Genomic DNA, 24,379 nt, shown 5'->3' on the forward strand with positions numbered 1-24,379 from the left:
TGCTTCTATGGTGAGATGAAACTAAAAAAATGAGCTTTTTAGCAGCAAACACTCTAGATGGGTTTGGTGAACACAGAGATAAAAAGTACCCCATGTGTACAATGAAATTTACTGCTGTATTTGTGATGTTGTGGGGCTGCTGGAGGTCCTGGACATCTTGTTTAAACACATGTCATCTTTGATTCTATCAAATACCAACAGATAAAAAATCAGTAAGGGACTGACTCTGTTAGAAATCGTATAATGGCCATGTTTAGATCTTCCAACCATACAGTAATCCAAACACAATCCTCAAAAACAACACAGAAATGGGTCACTGAGCACAAAACCAAGATTCTGCTATGGCCATTCCAGTCCTCTGACCTGAACCCTATAGAAAATGAGAGAAGTGAACTGAAGAGAAGAAGCACCAACATGGAGCTGGGAATCTAAGGGTTCTGGAGTGATTCTGGATGAAGGAATGGTCTCTGATATCTTGTCAGGTGTTCTCTAACCTCATCAGACATTATAGGAGAAAATTTAGACCTGTTAAACTGGCAAATGGAGGTTTCAAAAAGTACTGAATGAAAGGGTGCAGTTAATTGTGGCCAATGTGTATTAGAGAAAAAAAAATATTTCATATAATATTTCCCCCCATTTTAAATTCTTATTATCCAATGAAAGGATAAATTTTTGTGAATTTTTTAAATAAAAGATCAAAAGGATTAACAATACAAATTAATTTTCACTACCTTCTTTGATCATATTTAACAAGGGTGCCGATATTTTTGGCCACGACTGTATATTACAATTTAAAATAAATTTTTAATTTAATATGTTTTAAAATGTAATTTATTCACGTGATGGCAAAACTAAATTTTCAGCATCATTACTCCAGTCTTCCGTGTCACATGGTCCTTCAGAAATCATTCAAATAAGCTGATTTAGTGCACATGAAATATTTTCACTTATTGTCAAAGTTGAATGGACAACTTAGACATATAATCTTCCTGGCACGCAAAGCAAACAAGCATATTTTTGTTCAAACAAGTGGCCAACGTTTTTTAAATGAGTAAATAACCCATTACTCACCGTACTGCGTAGCTTTTCCAGTAGAAGGTTTAGTTGGGTCTATGAAATGAAATGTGAGAGTGAGTCCTGTACATTTTAATTAAGAGTATCTTTTCAAGAAAAAAAAAAGAAGAAAAAAAAAAAGCTTTACACACATGGTTGTAGAACTATGCTGCCATGCAAATGGTATCACATATTGTGACACACACAGGAAGTAACAGACATACATTATGCCGGTGATAAGACCAACTGTGAAGATCTTTTCTACAAATCCAGTATATAATGGAGACATAAATGGCATGATGATGTGTTTACAGTGAAATTCCTTGATTTCATGACAAACAACAACAACAGAGACCAAAAATGTGGCAGCCACATGGAACAAAGACATGGCAATGAACCAAGTGGGTGAAAGAGGTTGGAAGAGAAGGGTGGGAGAAAACTAAGATCTGCAATTGTTTATGAAGTTGCAGGTTACCCTGTGGTGCCGGCACTGAATATTTCAGCCAGGCTTACCCTACAAAAGCTTCAGTTTTTTCACTTTTTTTCCTTGTTTCTCTTTATATATTTATTTCAGCCCCAGAACTTTTCACAGGGAAAGGCTGAAGAAACAGGAGAAGGTCTAAAAGAGGAGGACGGAGAAAGGGCAAATGTTAGAAGGAAAAGAATTAGATCACCAGGTAAAAGGTAAAATGTCTCTCACAAAACTACCAAGAGGAACAAAAAGAAAACAACTTGACGAATAGCAAGCCCCACAAAAACAAAATCTACAGCAGTCTAAAGACAAACATTTGAGGAACTCCTAATTTGAGGAAAGCCTGTAATTTTGAGACCTTAATTTTTTTTTCATATATTCAGGCCTGTTAACAACTTTGACAAAATGTGTTACCTGGCTATCAGGAGAATAGAAATGTAAAGCTAAAGGACAAATTCACCTTGAATTTGTTTCCCACACTGATAAAGCTGAGTTTGCCAGCCTTCTGCTTAGAGTCCTTGGAATTGGAGTTGTTCTCAAAGAGATCCCGAACAAACTTGTCCTTCGACTCGCACACCAGGCTCTCCAAAGACATGTGGAGGGCATCATTATTCTTCTCTACAAACTGGGTCTGCTCACACAGATACACCATACACACACACACAAAACCAACAGGGCATAGAAATAAACACAAAGTCAACCTCACAAAAAAACCAACTACTTTACCAAAGGGATTCCCCCAAGGTCCCAATTGTTTTTACAGTGTGGCAGAAATTAATTAACTTATGGTAAACATTGTCACGTTACAGAACTAAACCAATAGGACGGTTTCCATACAAAAAGGGATTTAGAATGAACTGAGTGAATTGGGACCTTACAGTCTCATAGCACACGGCACCAGCAAAATGTCTTATGATGAATCCTTCATCATCTCTCAAATTCCGGTGGATTGTAAGCTTTGACTTCCTGGGAACCTGAAAAACCAGCCCACACAGAATTAAACTTTCAGCAAAATCCATCTTTGTATTTTTATGACTTCCTTCATATTTGGGTCTTGACATTGATTGGACTGTCAGGGTGAATCACTACCAAAATTAACCAAGATATGCCCTGGTCGTATTTAATCCCATAAATCAAAAGAAATAAAGTAACAAACACAATTTTACATAAAGAAAATGTAGCCTTATTATTTATTGTACCATAGTATTTTCAAGCACATTAAGTTTCAGTCACTTAATGTAATGCCAAAAAAATACACTATGCATATTTGTAGTTTATATTTAGTTTAATGTATTATTTAATTTTAGCACTAAAACATGTTTGTTGTAATAAGCCAGATGGAAATATTGATGCCTCCATTAAAGTGATAGTTCACTACTATCCCTTAAGATAATAATTTATTGCTAAACTGTAACATATATGGAAACAGCATTAGTATGGATAACAGTATAATGTATTCATTAGGGAAATGAATGGAAATAATTGCTAATTTAATTCTTAACACAAAATTAAAAATCACAAAAAAGGCCATCTTTCCCCACTGTGGTAAGATGACTCCCTATCTTTATTAAATTAAAGGTTTACTAAATTAAAGGTTGGGGTGAGGGGGGGGTCTTTCTCCATCTTCCTCTAAATATTAGGCTACTCTTTAACAATCCCTTAAGATATGTATATGTTGACATTGAAGGTCAGATGAAAATGCAGAAAATGAAAAAACTGATCTGTGGTCCAAAATGAAGGATAAACTATTAATTACTAAGGGGCTGTATGAAACTATCCAGCAGGCAGGTAGTTTAACCCTTTAACTGTCACCCCGTCCCATATACGGGACGCCTACATTTACTTCACCATATTACAATGAAATCTAATCTAATCTTGACAAACTATGTATCGTTGGAAAGGTCTAAGACTCCCAAATATATATTTTACCAATGTTTTTTGTTACAAAAATTATGTAGGAAAACTAATAGATTAATTTATGTGCACCCTACAAAAAAAAAAAAAACAATTCATCCTTTAAAACTCACTTTAAAATCAGACATTGCATTACCATGTAAATGGTGCATCAATATCATGTTACAAAATGTTTTCATTCATGAATTTAAAAAATTTAAGTTTAGACCGTGCACTATAAAGTCTATGTTCAAAAATGTGAGTGACAGTTAAGGGGTTGCTTTTCTTTGCTTTACTGTATTGGCTGTTGGAAGGAACCCAACCATATCTTACAGTGAGACGGAAGTGATCTTTGTGCTTGCTGTGAACCACCTCTGCAAAGTGCTGATCACTGGGCTGGGGAAGACGGTTCTCCTCATCAAGAATATCCAAGATACCCACCAGCTTTGCCTCAACCAGATCTGCAAAGCAATAAAGTCACAGAGAGAATTTTGGGACTGACAGAAACTCTTCATATGAATGAATTCAAGTTGAATAGTAAATTAACATATTCAATCCCCCCTCAGAAAGTATTATCCAAAGTGAAGTACAACTCAGCAAGACTAATGCAAATTCTGTAGGCAAACATGGACCTATTTGATAATCATTACGAAGGCATCCGTCATTTGCATAATTCAACTGAGACACACGCAGGTGAGAGAGGTGCGGATGCAAGCGCAGTCATGTATTTGCATAAGCAGACTCCCGAGTATAATTGTGATGTGATTGATGAGGAGACATGCAAGGAAAGGACCTATGCATCCATTTGGAAGTCACAATTACATGTGTTGCATCACTACCGAGAGAATTAGGAAAAGCAGACATGGCGAAAGGAAAGCAAGTTCTTCCCTTTGGAAAAGAAGTGACATCTGCGATATGCAGGTGTTGTGTGCAAGCTTTTTGAGCCGCATCATAGGTGAGATGTTATGTTAAGCACCCTGCATACGGTGCAAACTCACACAAGTTAAAATAGATTGATGAGGTGGATGCTTCTGCAATACATATGAGGAAGATATTCAATAAGTCATTAGGGTGTTAAAATACAGACAGACTAAAAATGTAAAAGGCATTGGTTCTGATACCTCAAGACAGCACTGTTCGGTCTGGTGTTGGTATTTGCATTCAGTGAACCGGTGAAGATTTCACTGAGTGTTCTGAGACTGGACTGACTTTCTGTTTATGACAGGGTGATTTGGGTCAGACTGCACTTCTCAAGCGATCACCTTTAAAGCCGGCATCAAAAAACTAAAACAGTGCGAGCTCTTCATCTTATCTCCTAAACCCTCTCCAGAGAGCTCAAGAGAGGTTTCTCCCAGGATTCATTCCTGTGTTATCTCAGGCACCCAGCATGGATTTCTGCTGGAACATTCATCTTCGGCATGATATGTCCAGAGAGTAACAGACATGGCGATGTATACAAATAACTAAGTTTTTTGGCCTTTGAAGGTCATAATTTGAGAAAAAATTACATTTGTGCTGTAGCACATTAGGTTTAGAGACCATAGCATTTCTATGTGAGGAGGACTTCATTATATTTAAGTTTGCGTCTTATGGCCATAGTGCATCCCGTAATGAATGGAATGGAGGAAGGCCATTGTTATTCACAGCCAAAGGAACACTGACCTATGCAGTCCTGATTATCAACATAATGAACTTCATTTACTCCCAGGCCTTCTTTCTGATACAGCTCTTGCTCCTGGGGAGAAAAAAAAAACACCACCACAAGATGAAATTGTATCGTTTTTGCTGAAGTGGGAAAATGCTTAACTTAATCTGCTGGAACAAGAACGTCTCAAAAGAAGTTATACTGGAATCATTAAATCAGAACGGCTGTGTGCTTACAAAGCAAAAAGAATACAGATAAAATGGCTTCATTGCGTTGGTTTTAGGAAGGGCATAGTTATGATTCACTGATCAATACTAAAAATCCCAATAACATTGATGACTCACCTCTTTCAGTATGCGTTCATTAAAAAACTGCTGCAGCTTTTCGTTACAATAGTTGATGCAGAACTGCTCGAAGCTGTTGTGCTCAAAATACTCTGAACAGGAATAAAAAAAAAACATTCTATGATTCACGTGCTAGGTATATCTCTAAAAGCATTTAACAGTTACACTATTTCACAGACACTGTTAGAGAGCTAATTATCATTAATCATACTGCATATTCTCAACCTTATTTCTGCATAAGACAAGCTAATAGCTATTGAATCACTGTGTTGTATTGAATGAATGAATTAATGAATGATGATATCTAGTAGACATGTACTGTTTTGCATGTTTACCTTATGGACTTTAATCACAAGTGTATTTTTATTTTTTTAGCTCTTTAAAAAAAATTAATAAATAAAATATATATATATAATATATAAATAAAAAATATATATATATAAATATATATAGGTCCTTCTCAAAAAAATTAGCATATTTAAAAGCCTCAGGAATCTTTTGCAGGTGTTTAGAGTTAATTAGTTGATTCAGATGATTAGGTTAATAGCTCGTTTAGAGAACCTTTTCATGATATGCTAATTTTTTGAGATAGGAATTTTGGGTTTTCATGAGCTGTATGCCAAAATCATCAGTATTAAAACAATAAAAGACCTGAAATATTTCAGTTGGTGTGCAATGAATCTAAAATATATGAAAGTTTAATTTTTATCATCACATTATGGAAAATAATGAACTTTTATCATAATATGTTAATTTTTTGAGAAGGACCAGTATGTATGTATGTATGTATGTGTATATATATATATATATATATATATATATATATATATATATATAAATTCCATTCTTTTAATAAATGTTTTTTTTTCACTATGATATCACGACACCCTGACAATTGTTTTTTTTTGTTAGACACTCTTGTAATTGAATTTTAAAATATGTATATATTAATGATCCAATTCATACATACAATGGTGCAAATAATGAAAAACACATTCATTATTTGCACCATTGTATGTATGAATTGGATCATTAATATATACATATTTTAAAATTCAATTACAAGAGTGTCTAACAAAAAAGTATTATTATATTATATATATATTATATATATATTATATATATTATTATATTATATATATATTATATATATATTATATATTATATATATATATATTATTATATATAATTATTATTATTAGATTTAGAAATTGTAAGTGCATTTCTGTCTTTTTTGTCTTGATAATTTGGAATACATTTTGAGAAACAATGTGACATCTTCAATTTTTTTTTCGAGAACTCCATGAAAGTCAAAATATCTCAGAAAGAGCTCTGTATTTACATAAAATGGGGTCCAAAAAATCATGATACATTTTTTTTAATTAAGACAAATAATCATTAAATAAACAAGAAATAATAAAAATAAGTAAATTCAAATATTGAGAAAATGTATTATTTATTACATATTAATTTCAACATTTCACTCAAATTGTTAAGCTGTTAATATAATTATTATATTATATAAGATTTGGTTCCAAAATGCGATAAACTGCATTATTATATTTTATAAGTGTCCGCCAAAATCAGTATTGTATCTGGTTGGTATTCGTAATTTTACACAAAATGCGTTATTCAGAGTTATTAGGTCATGTTTTCTCCCTTTTTTTCCAAACCAGGACAAATGCCTGTCTCCCTTTATTGCAGAATGCGATATATCTGCTCAACCAATAACAGCGCACCAGTCCACGCACTCTAGACCGTAATGGTGGTGCTTTGAATACACCCGGCATCCTAGTTTTACATATCTACTTTGTACTTTGTAGTCAACAATCAAAGGCTGTACGAAAATGTCAATGTAATGAGCATCTCATCAGTAAAGCCCGTTCTGTGATCAATAGTACCAGTCACGTGCTTTCAGATGGAAATTATTCAGATGTATTTAAAGGAACACTCAAATATTATTGAAAATAAGCTAATTTTCCAACTCCTCTAGAGTTAAACAGTTGAGTTTTACCATTTTGAATCCATTCAGCTGATTTCCAGGTCTGGCAGTAGCACTTTTAGCTTAGCTTACCATAGATCATTGAATCTGATTAGACCGTTAGCATTTCGCTTAAAAATGACCAAAGAGTTTTTATATTTTTTCTTTTTAAAACTTGACATTTCTGTAGTTACATCATGTACTAAGACCGACGGAAAATGAAAAGTTGCGATTTTCTTGGCTGTCTCATTTCTCATATGCATCTAGTTGATATGTTTGACCATTAAAGAGCCACTGAAATCTGTGTTAATGCAACGTGACCCATCCATTGTGGATATCACACAGCCTTACCAAAGCCAGCAATGTCCAGCACACCGATGAAGTTGGAGGACGTATCAAAGGGGAAGCACTGGTTGACGCGTTTGACCACATGATCAAAGAGCCGGCTGTAAACGGCTTTGGCGAGGGCATCGCGGGCATTGTTGGCCTGTTCCACCTTCAGAGGCACCCTGGAGAGGAGCAAAGTGGGACAGGAGGAGTCAAAATCTGGGCCAGGGCTTTTGCTTATGCCGCCTCATCAATTCATGTCCATTCTGTTTTACTTCATCCAACTTTGCACTCTTAAGACAGTTGCTGTTTTACCACTCCAAGCAAAATGTGTAAAAAAAAAAACTTCAGGGGAAAGCAGAACGCCAGCGAGAAATAATTCTGAGTCAAAATGCAATTTATTTTCCTCTAAATTCCATTATAATTGCAAATGCTCAAGGCTACTGAAAAATCTTCTCTGACTTTATTTGACCTGACAATAGAAGTTTCTACAGTTAGACAGAATACAAACTAGTATAATTAAAGCCGCTGAAATTGTTTGGCAATGATATACAAGATATTTTTTAGGGGGTGTGGGGGCTTGTATTTATGGGGACGTAGGTAAATTGGTTAACAGTAACATGAGTCCCCCAAAGACCACTATTCCTAAAACTATGCAAGAAAATAAGTTTATGGCATGCAAATAACTGGGTCTAAATGTCCTAGACTACTTTTAACACAAAAACATCCTTCATTCCAACATCCTCCTTTTCTGCTTTGTTGTTCATAAAGTGTATAAAAATTATTATTATTTATTTATTTTTTTAAACCTTAATTGTCCTCCAGCAGATTAATTACATAATTCAACTGAGACGGGTACAGGGAAAAGGTTCAATTCATACTTATTTTGCAGTGATAACTTTGATAAATGTATACACATAGAACAAACAGCACTTGAAATCCCGGCGAAGCTTAAAGGGCTTGAAATGCAGCAGCGCAGCGATATTACATGAAAACACAATAAATCTCTATAACACACGCCTGTTAAAGCAAAACAGCTCATAATCACAAGACACAATGGCTCCCCACAATCCTCAGGAGGGACATGGAGGCCAGCGAACTGAAACTCCAGAACTAGATGATAAAACCTTCTTGCTCTCTCGATGGTGCCGTCCCGCTGTGGGAATACCTGCTGTGTGACTCTTATTGCCTGCACAGTTAATAAAAGCTGGGCCTGGCTCACAATGATCTGATCTCGAGTCTGCGAGATTGCTTTTCATAAACTCGCTTTTATGCTATTAGTGTATTCCCTCCATAGCACGTGTGTCGAGAGGCTGCTGCGCTCTTCCTTCTCAATGTCACCTGCTTTGTTGCGTTTAACAGATTTTTAAAAATCACAATACGCCTCAAATGAAGCTCTGTCAGGCACAAGCTGCTGCCCTTTCCAAGCGTCAGTGTAGCCTTGTTTGAATACAGTCTCCATAATTTTCCATAAAACGCATATTACATATTTACGTGGTTGTGCATCTGTTCGCAGTCAAATAAGGAGGGCAGTGAAACCTCTTGTGACTTTGATTCTCATCATACCTTAAAGACCCCAAGCCACTCCCTCAGACAAACATCCATTATTCATACAGTGCAAACACTCCCAGTCCTGCATCTGTGCTCAGTTAAATATTAATCCACCGAGCGCTGGCCTATCATTCAGACGGCACCGAATATAAAACCCCACCTGGGCGATGAAGAACGAAGCATTACGATTTGATCGAGGCAATAGAGTTTTTCCAATTTCTCTCCCCTTCGACAACAAACTTGTGCAGTAATTGGACTGCGGGCTTTGCACGGAGAAAGCTAAGAAGAACTGGGCTTTTGTTTCACAAAATTGCAAACCCGAGACTTATGTTTAAAAGGTAGTGGAAAAAGCTGCTTGATACCTCAGTCTAGTCGTGAAAGGCCTTCTCCGTTTCGTAATCAATAAAAATAAATACGTCCGTTTAAATGCAGAAGTCTTTGAATGGCAACTAGACTATAACGGACCCTCAGCCAATTTAGTCAATGCCACATTTGATTATACTGACTATATCGCTAATGGAAAAGCTGCGAATAGCTATTTTCAGCTCTCCTCTTGTCTGTGAGGGGATGACCAGAGGATTCATTTAACAGTTATGCGAATGGGATGAAATGATGAAATGTAATACTAGAAGAGGTTTGGCATCGCGGGGAAGATTGAGATGTGAGGAGAGTGTGGAAAATACCAAGCAGGGATCTGTAGTGACTTTTTGGTCATCTTTTGTTCCTCATTTGAGAGGGAAATAAAACAAATCAGGCTGCCGGAGGGTCAGTGGGTGAACAGATGTTAGGGTCACTCACTTGATGACTGTGCCTTTGGCGCCCCCGGAAGTAGTGAGCATGACCCTGGTGGTGAGGCTGACTCTCAGGTCATCCTGGTCCAGGCCCAGGAGCTCGGCACAGTATTCAAGAGTCTGACTGGTCTGGTTCTTCAAAATACAGCCACCTGAGACCAAATGCAAATTGTTAATGCTCATCTTTAAACTGTGGCCAAAAAATAAAATTACTTGGATAAATGGATTTCATTTATATATATATTTTACAGAAAACTATCATGCCCCCCCCCCCTAAATAAAATATTCTTCTTGTACACATAATAAAAGATTACGCCAAACTACTTAAAAAGATTTCCTTTGCAGGATTTACATTTTTTTTAATGAGGCTTTTTTTGTCATATCAGGACAGTTGTATCACTGTACCATTGTTTCATTTATGAAAAAAATGTGCTCATACACAATAGTCTCCAGGTCTCCTGTAAGACCTCTATTACATTAGGAGCAGAGAAATGGAGCAGACCAGAGTGTTAAAAGGTATTGTACCTTCATCAGAGGAGGAAAACAAATCCTGGATGCATGTCTGGCAACACTAGAAAGAGCCCTGTTACCCCCACAGCAGGTCTCTAATGAGGTCTTTTGAGTTGGAGGGGGGGTGGGTGTGGTGTGTGTGTGTATGAGTGTGAGGGAGTCTAATGAGAACATGAGCATGAGCTCGGAAAATAATGAAATAACACTTCAGACATCAGTGAAAATTTCTTCCCTGACTGAACGCAGATGGTGCAAATTCTGTATAAAAGCAAAATTGGTCATATTTTGAAGTCCCTAAACCTGAAAGAAACCAAATACTTCTAAACCAAGCATGACATGACAAAGCAACAAGCAATAAACTCCATATCTTTTTTGTCCCAACTAGCATAATTGCAAATGACACAAGACATTTTATAGGCTGTTTGGTTTCTAGTTCTGCTTTATTGCAATAGATAAAGAGTGAAATCTCACAGGCTGCATATGAAACATCAAATATGTGCTGATTGGTTGTAATTTTATCCCTATATGCTTGAAACTTGTGACACCATGCTGGGTTATTTTTCTACTGATGCTATATTGATGGCTACCAGAGGTGCTTCCTGTCTCTTCAAAGTCGATATTGCCAAGATGAAGGACACCAGACACCACTCTGAAGAGATTGAGCTTCTCTGTGTCATCCAGGCCGATTTTCTTCATGGCCACCACCATCCTGTTGAAGTCTCCCAGGTCATCCAGCAGAGGGTCCTTCAGGGCACCCACCTTCCCATGCTAGAGACACAACGGACCATCAAGACACACGGTTCCAGAATCAAAACTATCAATACGTCACACACACTGCAAGTGTGTGAGAAGGAAATGCAGTGGCACAGCAGCTGTAATCAGAGATCAGAAATGTACAGTATATACATCTAGATCTCTGATTGAAGGAAGGAAGAAAAGAAAAACCACACCTGAGGGTCAGTGTGCCAGCACTTCCCTTTTTCGACTTTCTCCATCATCAATTAATCACACTTTGTCCAAAGAGCAACATTAACATTGTGTTTAAAGGATACAAGAGTGAATAAATGATGACAGAATTTTGTTCTTTTTGGGCAAACTATGCCGTTAAGTCACTGATGTACTGATAATTTGCAGTCTGATGACAAGCTAGATCATACCACTCTCACCACAGCAGAGTTTAAACACTGTTTAATACCCATAACTACAAGCACCTCAGACAAAAATACTTTTTTCCACACAGAAAGCCTCATGCATATTAGCTTGCAGACCCATGCACATACTAATAACTAATTTCATGCACAGAAACCCAGAAAGCTGAAGAACGTAAAGCGTGAAAAGCATTTAGAAAGGCCAACTGGTAAAAACATCACCTTATGATCCTGAATTATAAAAAGATCAGGGAAGGCAAAGACACATAATATTGAGTTAGAAAACTACGAAAATAAACAAATTGGCTAGAAAAGTACGTAGTGCTCTGTTCCAGCAGCCTTGCATATACATTTTGCTCATTGGCAATCCCAGAATGCAATTCAAGTTCAATTCAAGATGGCTAAGTGGAACAAAATCATAAATACACTGAAATCTTTTTCAATTCTTAAAAGTATCTCTAAAAATGTACGGTAACACTTTCTATGAAGCCTGTATTTATAATAAGGGTATTCTTAAGTCATTATCATTAATAATGCGTTATTAAAAAAAAAAACGTATAATATGTTGTATCATCTCATAAATAATCATAAGAACCGTTTTCATGTATTATAATACTTACTTATTTGCTTTTAAGAGTATGATGATTTAGAATTATAACATTTCCGGGTCTAAACCCTCTATCAGATGCCCAAAGGAAAGAATAAATGGTGCTAAAATGCACTCACAGTGTGCTGTAATACCACAGAAGAATCATGTACTAACCGAAATACAGGGATTCATTTTTATGAATCGTTAAAATATCGGTTTCTGGGACAGCGTGACTTTTTAAAAGCTTCGCTTAAATTTGAATATAAATATACAGTTCTCATAAATGGCTGTTGAGATAGTAGGGCTGCTCCGATCACGATCGGCCGATAACAACAAAAGTACCACCTGCGAATATGGGGTAAGAAACTAATCTCAGATCTTCATCTGAAAATGTAGTGAAACAGACGGTGTTGAGCTAGCAAATGAACTACTGCACCAACAGAAACAGCAGTTAATGAATATCTCATCACCTCCAGAGGGATCCAACACAACGATGATTTATAATAATGGCCCTTGATAACAATAACATCAACTGATGGGCTTGGTCTCCAGAGAGGGCTGTGTGCAAACACAACAACGCTGGAATTTATTACACTTTACATAATTCATCAAAGACATGAACTAATTTCAGAGGGTAACTAATTCTATTTGAGGCAAAACGGTGATCCTGCAAATGTAGAGATTCTGGCTGCGGTCAAGATCTGTTCATTCAGCATGTCCTCTAGACTTAATTGTACCACACAAACAAAAATAACGCAAGGATTTGATCATACATCAATACATCTTAACTACAGCTTAACTTAGGGTTGTTTATTACTTAAAATTTGCCACAAATGTCTATAAGAATGCAGGAACGAGGACACGGACTAATCAAGTTATTGACCCAGAGATTCCCAAACACAGATGATTCAACGTACCTCAGGACTTTTCCTGTTTTGCATGATCTGTTTATCTGAATCCTTGTTTGCAAAGTATCGGGTGCAGCCGCGATTCAAATACTGAGTGAAACACAAACACAAAGTGAGGCAAGTTAATATAGGAGACCAAACATACATTCCTAATCATTGTAAAGCAAATATGCCATCTAGTGGTACATCTCCATTTTCATGGTCTCACGTATTTAATGTTTACTGTATATAAGGCCTGGAAATCACATATTGGATTTTATTCAGTTGTGTGCTGTGATACAGTCTGTTTGCTATGGCCACAGCTGTCAGATTGCTTTCATTGCACCAATTACAACACAGGATCTCAAGCTTTCCTGTTGAACAGAGTGTCTAAGCTTGGTATAATGCTTTCCAGATTCCTGACACACACACACAATACTCAGGAAACTGACCCGGAAGTTGTCTGGAGAGTTGAGGTGAAGCATGTTCCTGATGTCCTCCGATGCCCCTGCGCAAAGTCTGTAAAATATGTGATAGTTTCGCTCTTCTGCACTCTGCATGCAAATCCGAGACTTCTCCAGCAGATAGTGCGAGACAAATCCCCCCACGACTGCATTCTAAACACACAATGAACACAATTATTAATGAAGTCTTACAGAGATCACACTCCAGCCTTCGGAGTAAGAGAAAGTTTACCTTCTCATTAAAGTGAATTTCCACAAACTTTCCAAACCGGCTGCTGTTATTGTTCCTGACAGTCTTTGCATTTCCAAAGGCTTCAAGCAAGGGGTTGGCTGCACAGAACAGACATTATTTAAAAACAGATTTTGCATCTTATGCAAAACTCAAACAATACTGCACTAGACACAACCAGTTCAAAGTGTCTTTAGAGAACATACCCTCGACAATCCTCTCATCTATATCTTGACATGTTCCGTAAGATGTGGTTAAATACCTGAAATTAAGCAGATCAAGACATGGTGAAAATGACAAAACTTGTTCAAATAGTTTAATTGAAACAGAAATCTTCTTTAACACTTTAAACTTCTTCATGGGTCACTTTTGACCGATTTGCTGTATAAAAGTATTCATTTCTGACCCCAAAAATTTGTGTGGTAGTGTAACTCGATTACATCACTAGAAAAAGTTTATTAAGGCTCCCTAAAATATTCCTCATATCAAATCACACAAATTAAAACTACAATGGGTTTTCATGTTTTTGAACAGTTCCATAGGCATGCCATAATAATTTTTAACAATTATAATTTTTATAAAAATTTAAAAAAAATCTCTTAAATGTCTAAAAATAAATATTGTCCTAACTTCACCACTACTGCCAGGTATGGCAAAAACGACTAAATTTGGACCCTGTATGCATGTGAGAAATATTAATAGGAGTGTTTTCGTCATTCAATAAAAATACTGATAGTTGTCATACCTGAGAACAAACTTTGTGTTTTCTGTTTTTCCAGCACCTGATTCACCGGACACAATGATGGACTGACTCATCTTCAGAACCCTCATGTCTCTGTAGGCTTTATCCGCTGAGACAGAGACACAGAGAGAGAGAGAGACAGATGTTTCTTAAAATCACTGTCAACACTGTAGCCATTAAAAAAAAACATATCTACAAAATAAAGACTTAGAACTGAATCCTTAAGTGTCCTATTAGACAGACGTTCAAATGCCCACTCACCAATAGCATAGACATGAGGGGGAAGTGTCCCCAAAGAGCGTCCCTGATAGCTCTTAATGATCTCTGGGGAGGAGAGTTTAGGGATGTCGAAATACGGGTTCACAGCAATCAGGATGTTAGCTACAGACGTCTGAAATAAAAAACACACATGGTCAAAAAACATGTAAAACGTTCATTGCTATGTGTGTGATTCTGTATTTGGAGTCTTCCATATTTTGAACAAACTGAAAATCAATGGCTGACGACCCAACAAAAGTTAATGTTTAAACCACTGTCATTCAATGCTTCATTCTTTCAGGTTAGCTGCGCCATGTGGAGCGTCGCTACCTCACAGGACCTAATTAAGTGCACTGGGCAACTTGATAGCGTCTGAGCAGGATTAGCTGGGTCATTTGAGACGTGCAGTCACACTAGGGCAGGGCCTGGGCCGTCTCCTGACAGGCTCGGGGGCTGTGCTGATGAGCGTACGCTGACTGTGGGACCGCCATCTCTCAGATGAGAGGCTAATAAGGGCTACTGGAGCACGACAATAACATGCCCGTCAGCTCCGTGCCTGCAGGCATGCCTGCCAGTGAGATCTACGCCCTACACTACCCTGAGGTGATTGTTAAGCCAAATATTTGAATACATTGTGCATTTTTATGTGCGGTTTCATTAAAAGAGGCTTTAATTCATCAGAGAATCAATTTGTTATACATATTTAGGTTATGGGTGTAATTTAAAATGCTTAGCTTAATATGCACAGACAACTCGGGTATGTTCTGTGGTGCTTTAAAAACATGAATCTGTTCATTTGAGCAACCCAACCTAGTCGATACATCAACATTGGCTCCAACAGTGGTGTGAACTTAGGGCGGGATTATCTGTTCATCCAACCAATGGAAAATGAGGGGACGGCACTAGAGCATGAGTGAAGACTTTTCAATCTTCACCTTTTCTGTGAAGTTGGATCTGGAAGTATTTTTTCCCCATAGAGATTTTTAAAAAGTCACAAGCCAGCCAGCTACAGTATGAGCAATCAGTGCAGAGATCTTTTAGCATTATTTGCTCTTTACAGAATCATGGGTAATGTAGCTTTTCTATTAGGAACTCCTCTGCTAAACACGATTGAAAAACAGGTTGAAATAATGCGGGCTGAAGGATTCAACGAAATCATATACTATTGATTTACATCCTCGAAGCTCACAGTAAATCTGTTTTCAAGGGTTTATAAGTAATTGTTAAACATCTGTTTCCCTATGGTGAAAATCAATTACAATTTTACTTGGTTTGAAAAACTTCTGTGTGAGCAGATCTTCATGCATCACTACACTATTGACAATAAATAATGGACCTCTTTTCTCTGCAAAATTTTGCTAATGCGTCCACACCCTAAATCGGTCCAATTGGAGTTGCTTATGTTATGAGTTGGCCAAGTATTTGTGTATATGCATAGTTTTGGAAAAGGGCACAGAAATGATGGAAAACAAGAATTCAAAACAGGAATTTAACTTACATAGATCAAGTCTTTGCTGTAACGAACACGGATGTTGTTTAGAAGAGTGCCCTCATTTAAATACATAAGAGAACCTGGAAGTAAATATGTAAACATGTAAGTAATATATATCCCAAGTAAATATGAGAATATCATTGAACATCATAAGATTAACTATTTAAGATGATACAGTTACAACTATACTTACAATTGTCTTCAACATGTTTGTTCACATCGTCCTCAGCAGGAAAGACTTGACTGATGGGTGCCAGGAATGTCTGCAAAGAAGTCAAAATGAGCATTGTCAACTCTTTGACCTCTGGCCAAATGAAAACCCTGGCCTATCAATAACTGCCTGCATTAACCTTTTTCACTATTTATCCATATTATTAAAAGCACACACCATTTAAAAAAAAAAGTAAAGAATGGCAGCAGTTTGTCCTCTCAATTCCGACTCTGTCTGGTTACTTTTAGAGAAGTGTAAAGCTATAAAAACTCAAGGTCTTCATACATTACGACCGCTCAAATGACAATGAAGAACGGTGCTAGGTCAGCCATGATTGATCATGTCTAATGGTGCCCTTAATGCAGAGAAGAAACAGTAAAGTCATGTTAATGTGAAAGGTAAGAACATAAGCTGCGAAATCCATTACATGACACATTATAAGACATTCCAGAACTGCCCATCACACCAGTGTGTTATTCAGAGCGAGATGAGACAGGCTGACCTTTCTCAAAAAACTCATCTCATCCCTGCTTTACATTATTCCACTCCTACACTTTTATACAAGCCATTTACATTAGGAAAGTTATTATATGTCTCAATGTAATGGTTATCATCTACCTCTTTGGCCTAAAAAACACACACAACCTTTCTATAAAATCTCACACATTGTTATCTTTATTTAAAAAAAGCTAACGTGCCACTGACAAATAATAGTCACGGATCCAAACAATCCGTAGCTTCTTACAGTTCTTAGAAATTTACTCTTTGTATGATTCATGTTGGTTTCCTAAATTGGATCTAAAATATATTAAAAAGTTATTAAATTTAGGGTAAAAAAACGAATAATAATAAATAACAAATATTATCATTTATTAATTAAGAAAATTATTTTAATAATTATACAATAATTAATCTATTATTTATTTTTCATACGTTTTTGAGGAGTTGCACTACACAACATTTTAAAACTTGAACTGACTTTGTCATGAGAATGTCAAATAAAAATGATATTTTCTGATATATTATTTATACAGTTATTATGATATAACTGATATAATATTGACTTGACTTAACTTGACTTACTTGCCGACTTGACAAATAGTCTTAAGGATTTGCAGACGTCCTATGATATCATTTCTGTGCATCAAATCAAAATGGACTAATCTTATTTTTTATGGAATATTGCATTGTTTACTATGAATGATGTGTCAGTGTTCACATATTTCCTGTTTTTGTAATTATTTATTTTTTTTAAATCATGTGTCCCTGTAATCTTTCATCAAAACAACTTTCCATCCCCTGTGCACTAGTCTCAGCCTCAGACTCACTCCCATGGACCGCTGGCTGAACATATGATGCATATAGTACACAGCAGTGGAAACACTTCAGGAGTTTTGAAGACGTCATTGAATTATACAGGATTTCCGGGAGAAGTGTGTGGCGTGTTCTTGAACATTCTGCCTGCAAACAAAGATACCGTGACACCAAACCCACTCACGAAAGAAAAAAGCCTTCATGTTACAACGGTGACGATGAGCGCTTATACTGGATTCTCAAACCTATGTGAAATATTTAAAGTCATTTAATAGTAATTTAAGTAATAAATAGTAATTTAAGTCTCTAGAGTCCCCAGAATGTATCAGTGAAATTCCAGCTCAAAATACTCCACAGATTATATATTATATCATTTTGAAAATGCCTATTTTGAGTGGAAACAGAAAAGGGCCTGTCTCTTTAAATGCAAATGAGCTGCTCCCCCCACCCCATTTACCAGAATATGTGCCATTGCAGCTGGGACCTGCTAAAAACATCTGTTATGGTTCTGATTACCATGTTTATCATGCTAAAATCATACGTTTTAAACCAAATGAGTTTAAACTTCTGATATAAGGTTTTCTGAGAACACACATTCGAAGCAGACGGACAGAAAGCGGCTGTTACAGCATTTGAGTACTAAATCAAATTCTCGTTCACAGATAAGTTTACGTTAAAAACACACGAGTTACAAAAACAGTTGGTTATGTCTATGACGGTAAACTTCTGGGAAATAAATTGCATATTTATTTTAGATCTTATTAGTGTTCTGTGCTTGCCTGTGCAGACAAAGGCAGAACAGTTAGTATGTTTTGCTCAAACTTTCTCAACGGCATTAGAGATGGTACACCATTGTTGCTGTTTAAAACACAATAACGGCACCATCGGTGGAAACTTACAGATTAAGGGGTGATAATATTATAATGAGATCCCTTTGCAACCTCACCACCAATTGTGGCGTCATTTCCACGCCCCGAAATGTGACGCTGAAATGAAACAGTGATTGGCTGTTTGACATGTTGGTCAAACGCCCTTATGGGCGGACCTTAGCCAATAAAAGCTGCCATGGATTCCAGACCTACAGCCGTCAAGTCGTCAGCCGTCAAAATCAAGTCTTTCCTTACATTTTTTTCTTTTTTAACTTTGTCTTCAATGCAATCTTTAATGAGTAAGTTTTTTATAAGAATTATAAAATTATACAAAATTAATTAATAGTTAATATTACTTATAAGATGTTATTTCAGGAACCCCTTGATTCAGAAAACCAAAAACATGCTGATCATAACTGAAGCATATTTTTATTGAGTCATTGAATGTACAGTATGAATTGCATTTTTTACAAATTTTTTAATAAATTAATAGATTAGATGCATAAAAAAATGGACATCACATCAAGAATATATAATTTTATATAGTCAATATCATACAAAGATTTTAGACACCATATTGTCTGTTTTTGATCAATTTTCACCATCAAAAATACTTACAAACAGAACCACAGCACTGTTTTGTGTCTCTTAACAACATAACATGTTTCCTTCCTGAATGAATCAACTGTTTAAATTATTTGGTTCAATCGTAATGACTCACTTATTAACAGTGACTACATTTACATGGACAGCAGTAATCTGATTATTTACCTTATTCTGAATAAGACAATATTACGATTAAGGTGTTTACATGAGAGGTTTTTAGAATATTCCTTTCATTTTTCCATTTTAGTACATAGATCAATTAATTGCATATTAATGGCAAAGTTTAATGCAGTTAATTAAGTATAAGTGCAGTTAATTATTTGTCATGGTGTACGTGCAAACAGACAACGGCGTTGTTGAAGCCATGCTCTTATTTCCCGTCAAACGGTTGACCACTGCCATGTGTCGCAAAATGTGGCAAAAAGTTGTTGAATGACCTCCTGGCGGTTTTAATTTCACATTTAAAGTATCTTTTCATTAGTTTTTTTATTATTATTATTTCAAATAGCTAAACATTATTTATGCATTTAATGTAACTGTAGTCCTAAACATGTCAGCACAACAACACACTCAGCAAAATATTGTATAATTATTCTTATAAATAAAATTCCAGAAAATATAAAGATCTCTTTTTTGTCAGTATTGCACGCCCCCATTTATTACATTATTTATAAAATTTTCCTTGTGAGAATGTCCTCATAAGTCGCTTTTGTCAAGTTTTTTATTTTCAGAAATCATACACCCAGTGCTACAGTCTCTAAGGGAGCGTGTAAGCAGCTGAAACACAGGTGGCTTTTTTAGTCTAATGAACCTACACTGAGTGTAACGTGATTCGCACACCTGCAGCAGGTAGAGCTCATTACTTATTCAAATCCCCTGCAAGTGACACCCTTACATGGCACAGCACTATTCCACATACACATGTTCTCACATTTTACTTATTGCTCAGATACCTGAAGGCCTTTTATACACATCATGAAGTTAATCAAACGTGTGGTGGGTAAAACTCAACACGTCAGCAGAAAAGCTGATCACATGATCACCTGCGGTGCCCTGGTCTCAGTGGAGGGACAGAACATCAAAGGTGCTTGGCAACTAAGCTAAGGTTTCCCTCGTATGAGGCACAATAATGTGTAAAACTTCAATACCACGACTTAGGTGCCCTTGAGCAAGGCACCGAACCCCCAACTGCTCCCTGGGCGCCACAGCATAAATGGCTGCCCAGTGCTCCGGGTGTGTGTTCACAGTGTGTTTGTGTGTGTTCACTGCTGTGTGTGTGCACTTCAGATGGGTTAAATGCAGAGCACGAATTCTGAGTATGGGTCACCATACTTGGCTGAATGTCACGTCACTTTTTTTTTTTCACTTTAAACCAATGGATAAAATCAATGGGTGCCACCTGCTTGGTCACTTTTTAAATGCTAACAGGATGGATTTCAAGGGCAGTAAAGTTGACGTCTTACCTTTCCTCTCTGATTGAGAGGTTCTATGGTGAGGGCATCCGCACCGATATCCACTATCATGCCCAGCTGGAACCCGTCAGTTGGGTGAGGCGCCCACACAGGCTTCCCATCCTCCATTGCACCCCGTAGCTACACCGCAGCTCTGGAAGACAGACACATGTGAAGACAATGTGAGCTGTGATGCATTTCTGGCTGCCTTAATGTGTGGTTGCCAGAGAATTGTTAGCGAGTCCTTGGAGGTTGCAAGACCCTTCCTAGTGTCCTCTGGTTGCAATGGCATTTGTAAGACACATTTCCACGATCTCCCAAATATATATAAGATTTTCATATTTTTGCTCCCTATGGCAGATGAGCACAACTTTTAAATTGGCCATGAAGCAGCTGTCACCCTCTAACTTATTTACCATGGTAAAATAAATGAATAAATAGTGTATATGTCCACAGAAAATAAATAACCATCAATATGTTTGTAAAGAAATCTTGGTAAGAAATTGCTAGGGTACTTAGATTTCATCACTTCGTGCATCTTTACTGATCAGATGTCTACTGAATCATGAATATACCAAGTGTAAACACCCTCCAGGATGCGAGAAGGACAGCAATCTGATCACTCAAACGTTAAACTTTGAGACATTTACAAGACCAATTTCAATCGATTGGAAATGCATCTGGTTATTCATGCCACATATGACTTTATTCTTTCTTTAACAAGTACATAGGGAGTGTATGGGAATTGTATTCTTTTTTTTAATCATCTGTGATTCGAAAATCATGAACAATGTTAACTGTGATGCATGCCTTAGCAAAAGTTCTATGGTCTGGTTTAGGGAAGCACAATATTATCTGAACATCATCGGAATCAGCCGAAATTGAGCATCCCTAGTCTGACTGGTCTCACATTATTATGAAAGGGGAAATGTCTTCTTTCATGCAGTCTAATGACGTTTTGGAAAATTAGGCCATTCTCAGACAAATGTCTTGTCAAGGACTGGTCATTTCAAAAACAGTTCTATTTTAGTCTCCTTGTTTATTGCTCCATATGTTTTTTTCGTTGATCTTGTTATTCCCCTTCAGGTATGGGCTTATCCTGTAATAGTGGATTGCTCTCTGAGCCATCTTTATCTGCACTGTCTCTCCTCTTGAGAGAACAGTTGGTGGCCCTATCTGATCTCTTTCTGATCCTACCATAAACCATTGACTTCTTACAGTGTTCAATATAATTCCCTATTAAGATCAGGTGATTTATCTGAAACACTGAATGACATCCGTTAAGATCCATGAGATCCACTGAGGACTGAAGTAGGGCTGCAACTAACGATTATTTTGATAATCGATTAATCTGTCGATTATTTTTATGATTAATCGATTAATCTTTATGTACTTATATTTTAGTTTTGCCCATTTTTTCCAATTAAATTATTAACGAAGGGTCTTTATCATTCAACATAGACTTTTAAAGATTTTAACCATTTTGCATTGTCATATCCTCATCAAAAATATACCTGGAGTTTTGTTTTATTATGAGTAATTCTTTTTCAAACTCTTCTGCAATCAAAACACTGACCCATACTCACAAGATTTCAAAGAATATTTTCACCATGGCAGTCCTTAGGGCCCCTAAAGTAGTTTAACATCCCGAACAAAGCTTATTAAGGAATGTTATTCACGAAGAATAAGAATAACACAGAATAAATTTGCAGTACATTGCATTTCATTATTTTTTTCCTGTAAACACACAACTTATACCTAGGAAACAGCTTTATAGCTTATGCTGTGAAATTGTAAACAATCCTTCGAATAAAGTGCCAGTGGCATGAAACCTGAATGGAGCTCACATTTTAAAGTAAAATCCATCAGAAGGTTGTCCAGAAAAAAAAAAAAATTACACACACAAAAAACTTGCTGTGTGAAAAAAGTGCATTTCAAATACATTTAAACATTTAGCCTACCTCTCTCATTCAATCATAATTAGGCTGCAAGACTGAATTATGAACTGGTAAACGACAAACTGAGGCCATCCTTAAAAATATTCTTGTTTGCCGTAACCCGACCGACCCTGTCAATTTAGCACCGACTCAATTATAATTTTTTTTTTGCTTTTAGTCCGACCGACTTGCCGATTGTAAATTTGCGTTAAGACCGACCAATTATTTTTTTACTCTTCAAACAACTAATACAAACGCAATAAAATACTATTAATTATATTTAAGTAAGTATTGTAAATATATAAATTACCTTGGCCTACATACAAATGAAGGCTATCTTCTTCAATTAAAAAAAAAACCTTGATGTCATCTGTGTTTACACGGATGTCACACTGTGGCCTGTGCGTTCGCTTCGTCTCATGCTCTCAATCACTGTCAGAGTCAACGGTTCGCGCTTGGTAATGATGGCTGCGGCTGCAGTAAACTAAATGTTCGCGGTCACTGTTCAAAGTCATATGGGTTCGGGCACCATAATACATCTAAAAAAAATAATTAAAACAGCTCGACACCTCTTTAACTTGGCACAAAGTTCTGGAAAAACTGTGCCCAGATCTTTTCCCATCCCTTCTCCTTTCTAGTCTAAAACCGTGACCGTGTCGACTGTCACTTTATGTTCGAAAATCTATTGCACGATTCAAGCAACGAAAATAAGAAAATGATTTTAACGACCTTTTCTCGGAGCGCGTCCAGGTTTTTTTTTTTTTTTTTTTTTTTTTACAGGCGTCACACAGCAACTGCAGCTTCGGACAAACACGCATAACAGCAAATAATATTTCTGCACAATGTTTCTCTTTTTTTACAACAGAAATGTGAATTCAGCCGGTATTCAGTCTCATACAGTTTCGGGCTTGAAACGCCTAGGGCTGTCAAAATAGCTGAAAAAACTAAATTCGAATTTTTAACTTAAATATGATCAAAATTCGAATTGTGTTCGAATTTTAAATGCATAATTTCAGTTAGGGTGAAGAAAAGCTTTTTGCTTCTCTTCTGAGGCTCAAGATAGCGCATCGAGCAAAATATTACTGCATATTTATTCAAAGCATTAGAATACATGACTGTGAAAAAAACATAATATTTAAAATAATGTTTATGATCCAATTATTATTAATTACGTTGCTTAAAGAACGATAAACAAAACAGCATCATGTATGCATGCATTGTTAAATAAATAAAAAGGGCGGAAAACCAGTCACACAGGATACATTTTTTCCATTTAAAAACATGAGATGCGCGAAATATGCGTTCTGTGTGAACGGCTTGGTTTCAGTTATGATGTAAACAAGATCTTCTCCACATTGATTTTTTTTTTTTAAGTGGCTTCAACTGGATAGGCTAACATAACCTTATAATGCAATGCCACATATATTGTCATCGCATCTCGTGCACGTACACGAGGTGAAAGATGAGAAAGCAGATAGTGCGTGTCGAGCTCGTCCGCCTTTGAACGTTGTGTAGACACAGCTGTGCGCGCGGCGAGGTGGACTGGAACACGGACTGAAGTACCGGGGCTCATAAGGCAGCTTCCTTAATGCACACCCAAAATTCATATGAGCAT

The 24,379-nt window shown here is 36.6% G+C and overlaps 1 protein-coding gene across 3 annotated transcripts in view; it reads right to left on the bottom strand.

The window, feature by feature from the left end:
- The window catches only part of LOC132111685 (unconventional myosin-VI-like), a 52,917-nt gene that overhangs the window by 22,609 nt on the left and 5,929 nt on the right, over positions 1-24,379 (bottom strand). Inside the window, exons 2-20 of one of the 3 annotated variants that reach the window (XR_009424839.1) lie at positions 20,840-20,981; positions 16,570-16,639; positions 16,383-16,456; positions 14,888-15,017; positions 14,630-14,735; positions 14,091-14,146; positions 13,888-13,985; positions 13,644-13,808; positions 13,222-13,302; positions 11,155-11,335; positions 10,065-10,209; positions 7,740-7,897; positions 5,408-5,499; positions 5,081-5,153; positions 3,752-3,879; positions 2,404-2,499; positions 1,986-2,156; positions 1,567-1,672; positions 1,072-1,110 (exon numbers count right to left, since the gene is read on the bottom strand). Coding sequence is in view for 2 of the 3 variants with exons in the window: in XM_059519223.1 (XP_059375206.1) it covers positions 1,072-1,110; positions 1,986-2,156; positions 2,404-2,499; positions 3,752-3,879; positions 5,081-5,153; positions 5,408-5,499; positions 7,740-7,897; positions 10,065-10,209; positions 11,155-11,335; positions 13,222-13,302; positions 13,644-13,808; positions 13,888-13,985; positions 14,091-14,146; positions 14,630-14,735; positions 14,888-15,017; positions 16,383-16,456; positions 16,570-16,639; positions 20,840-20,956 (1,980 nt within the window). In the remaining variant the exon portion in view is untranslated. The other 2 variants (XM_059519223.1, XM_059519224.1) reach the window with 2 other exon arrangements.

The sequence above is a fragment of the Carassius carassius genome, chromosome 31 (assembly GCF_963082965.1).
Source record: "Carassius carassius chromosome 31, fCarCar2.1, whole genome shotgun sequence".
Classification (NCBI taxonomy): Eukaryota; Metazoa; Chordata; class Actinopteri; order Cypriniformes; family Cyprinidae; genus Carassius; species Carassius carassius.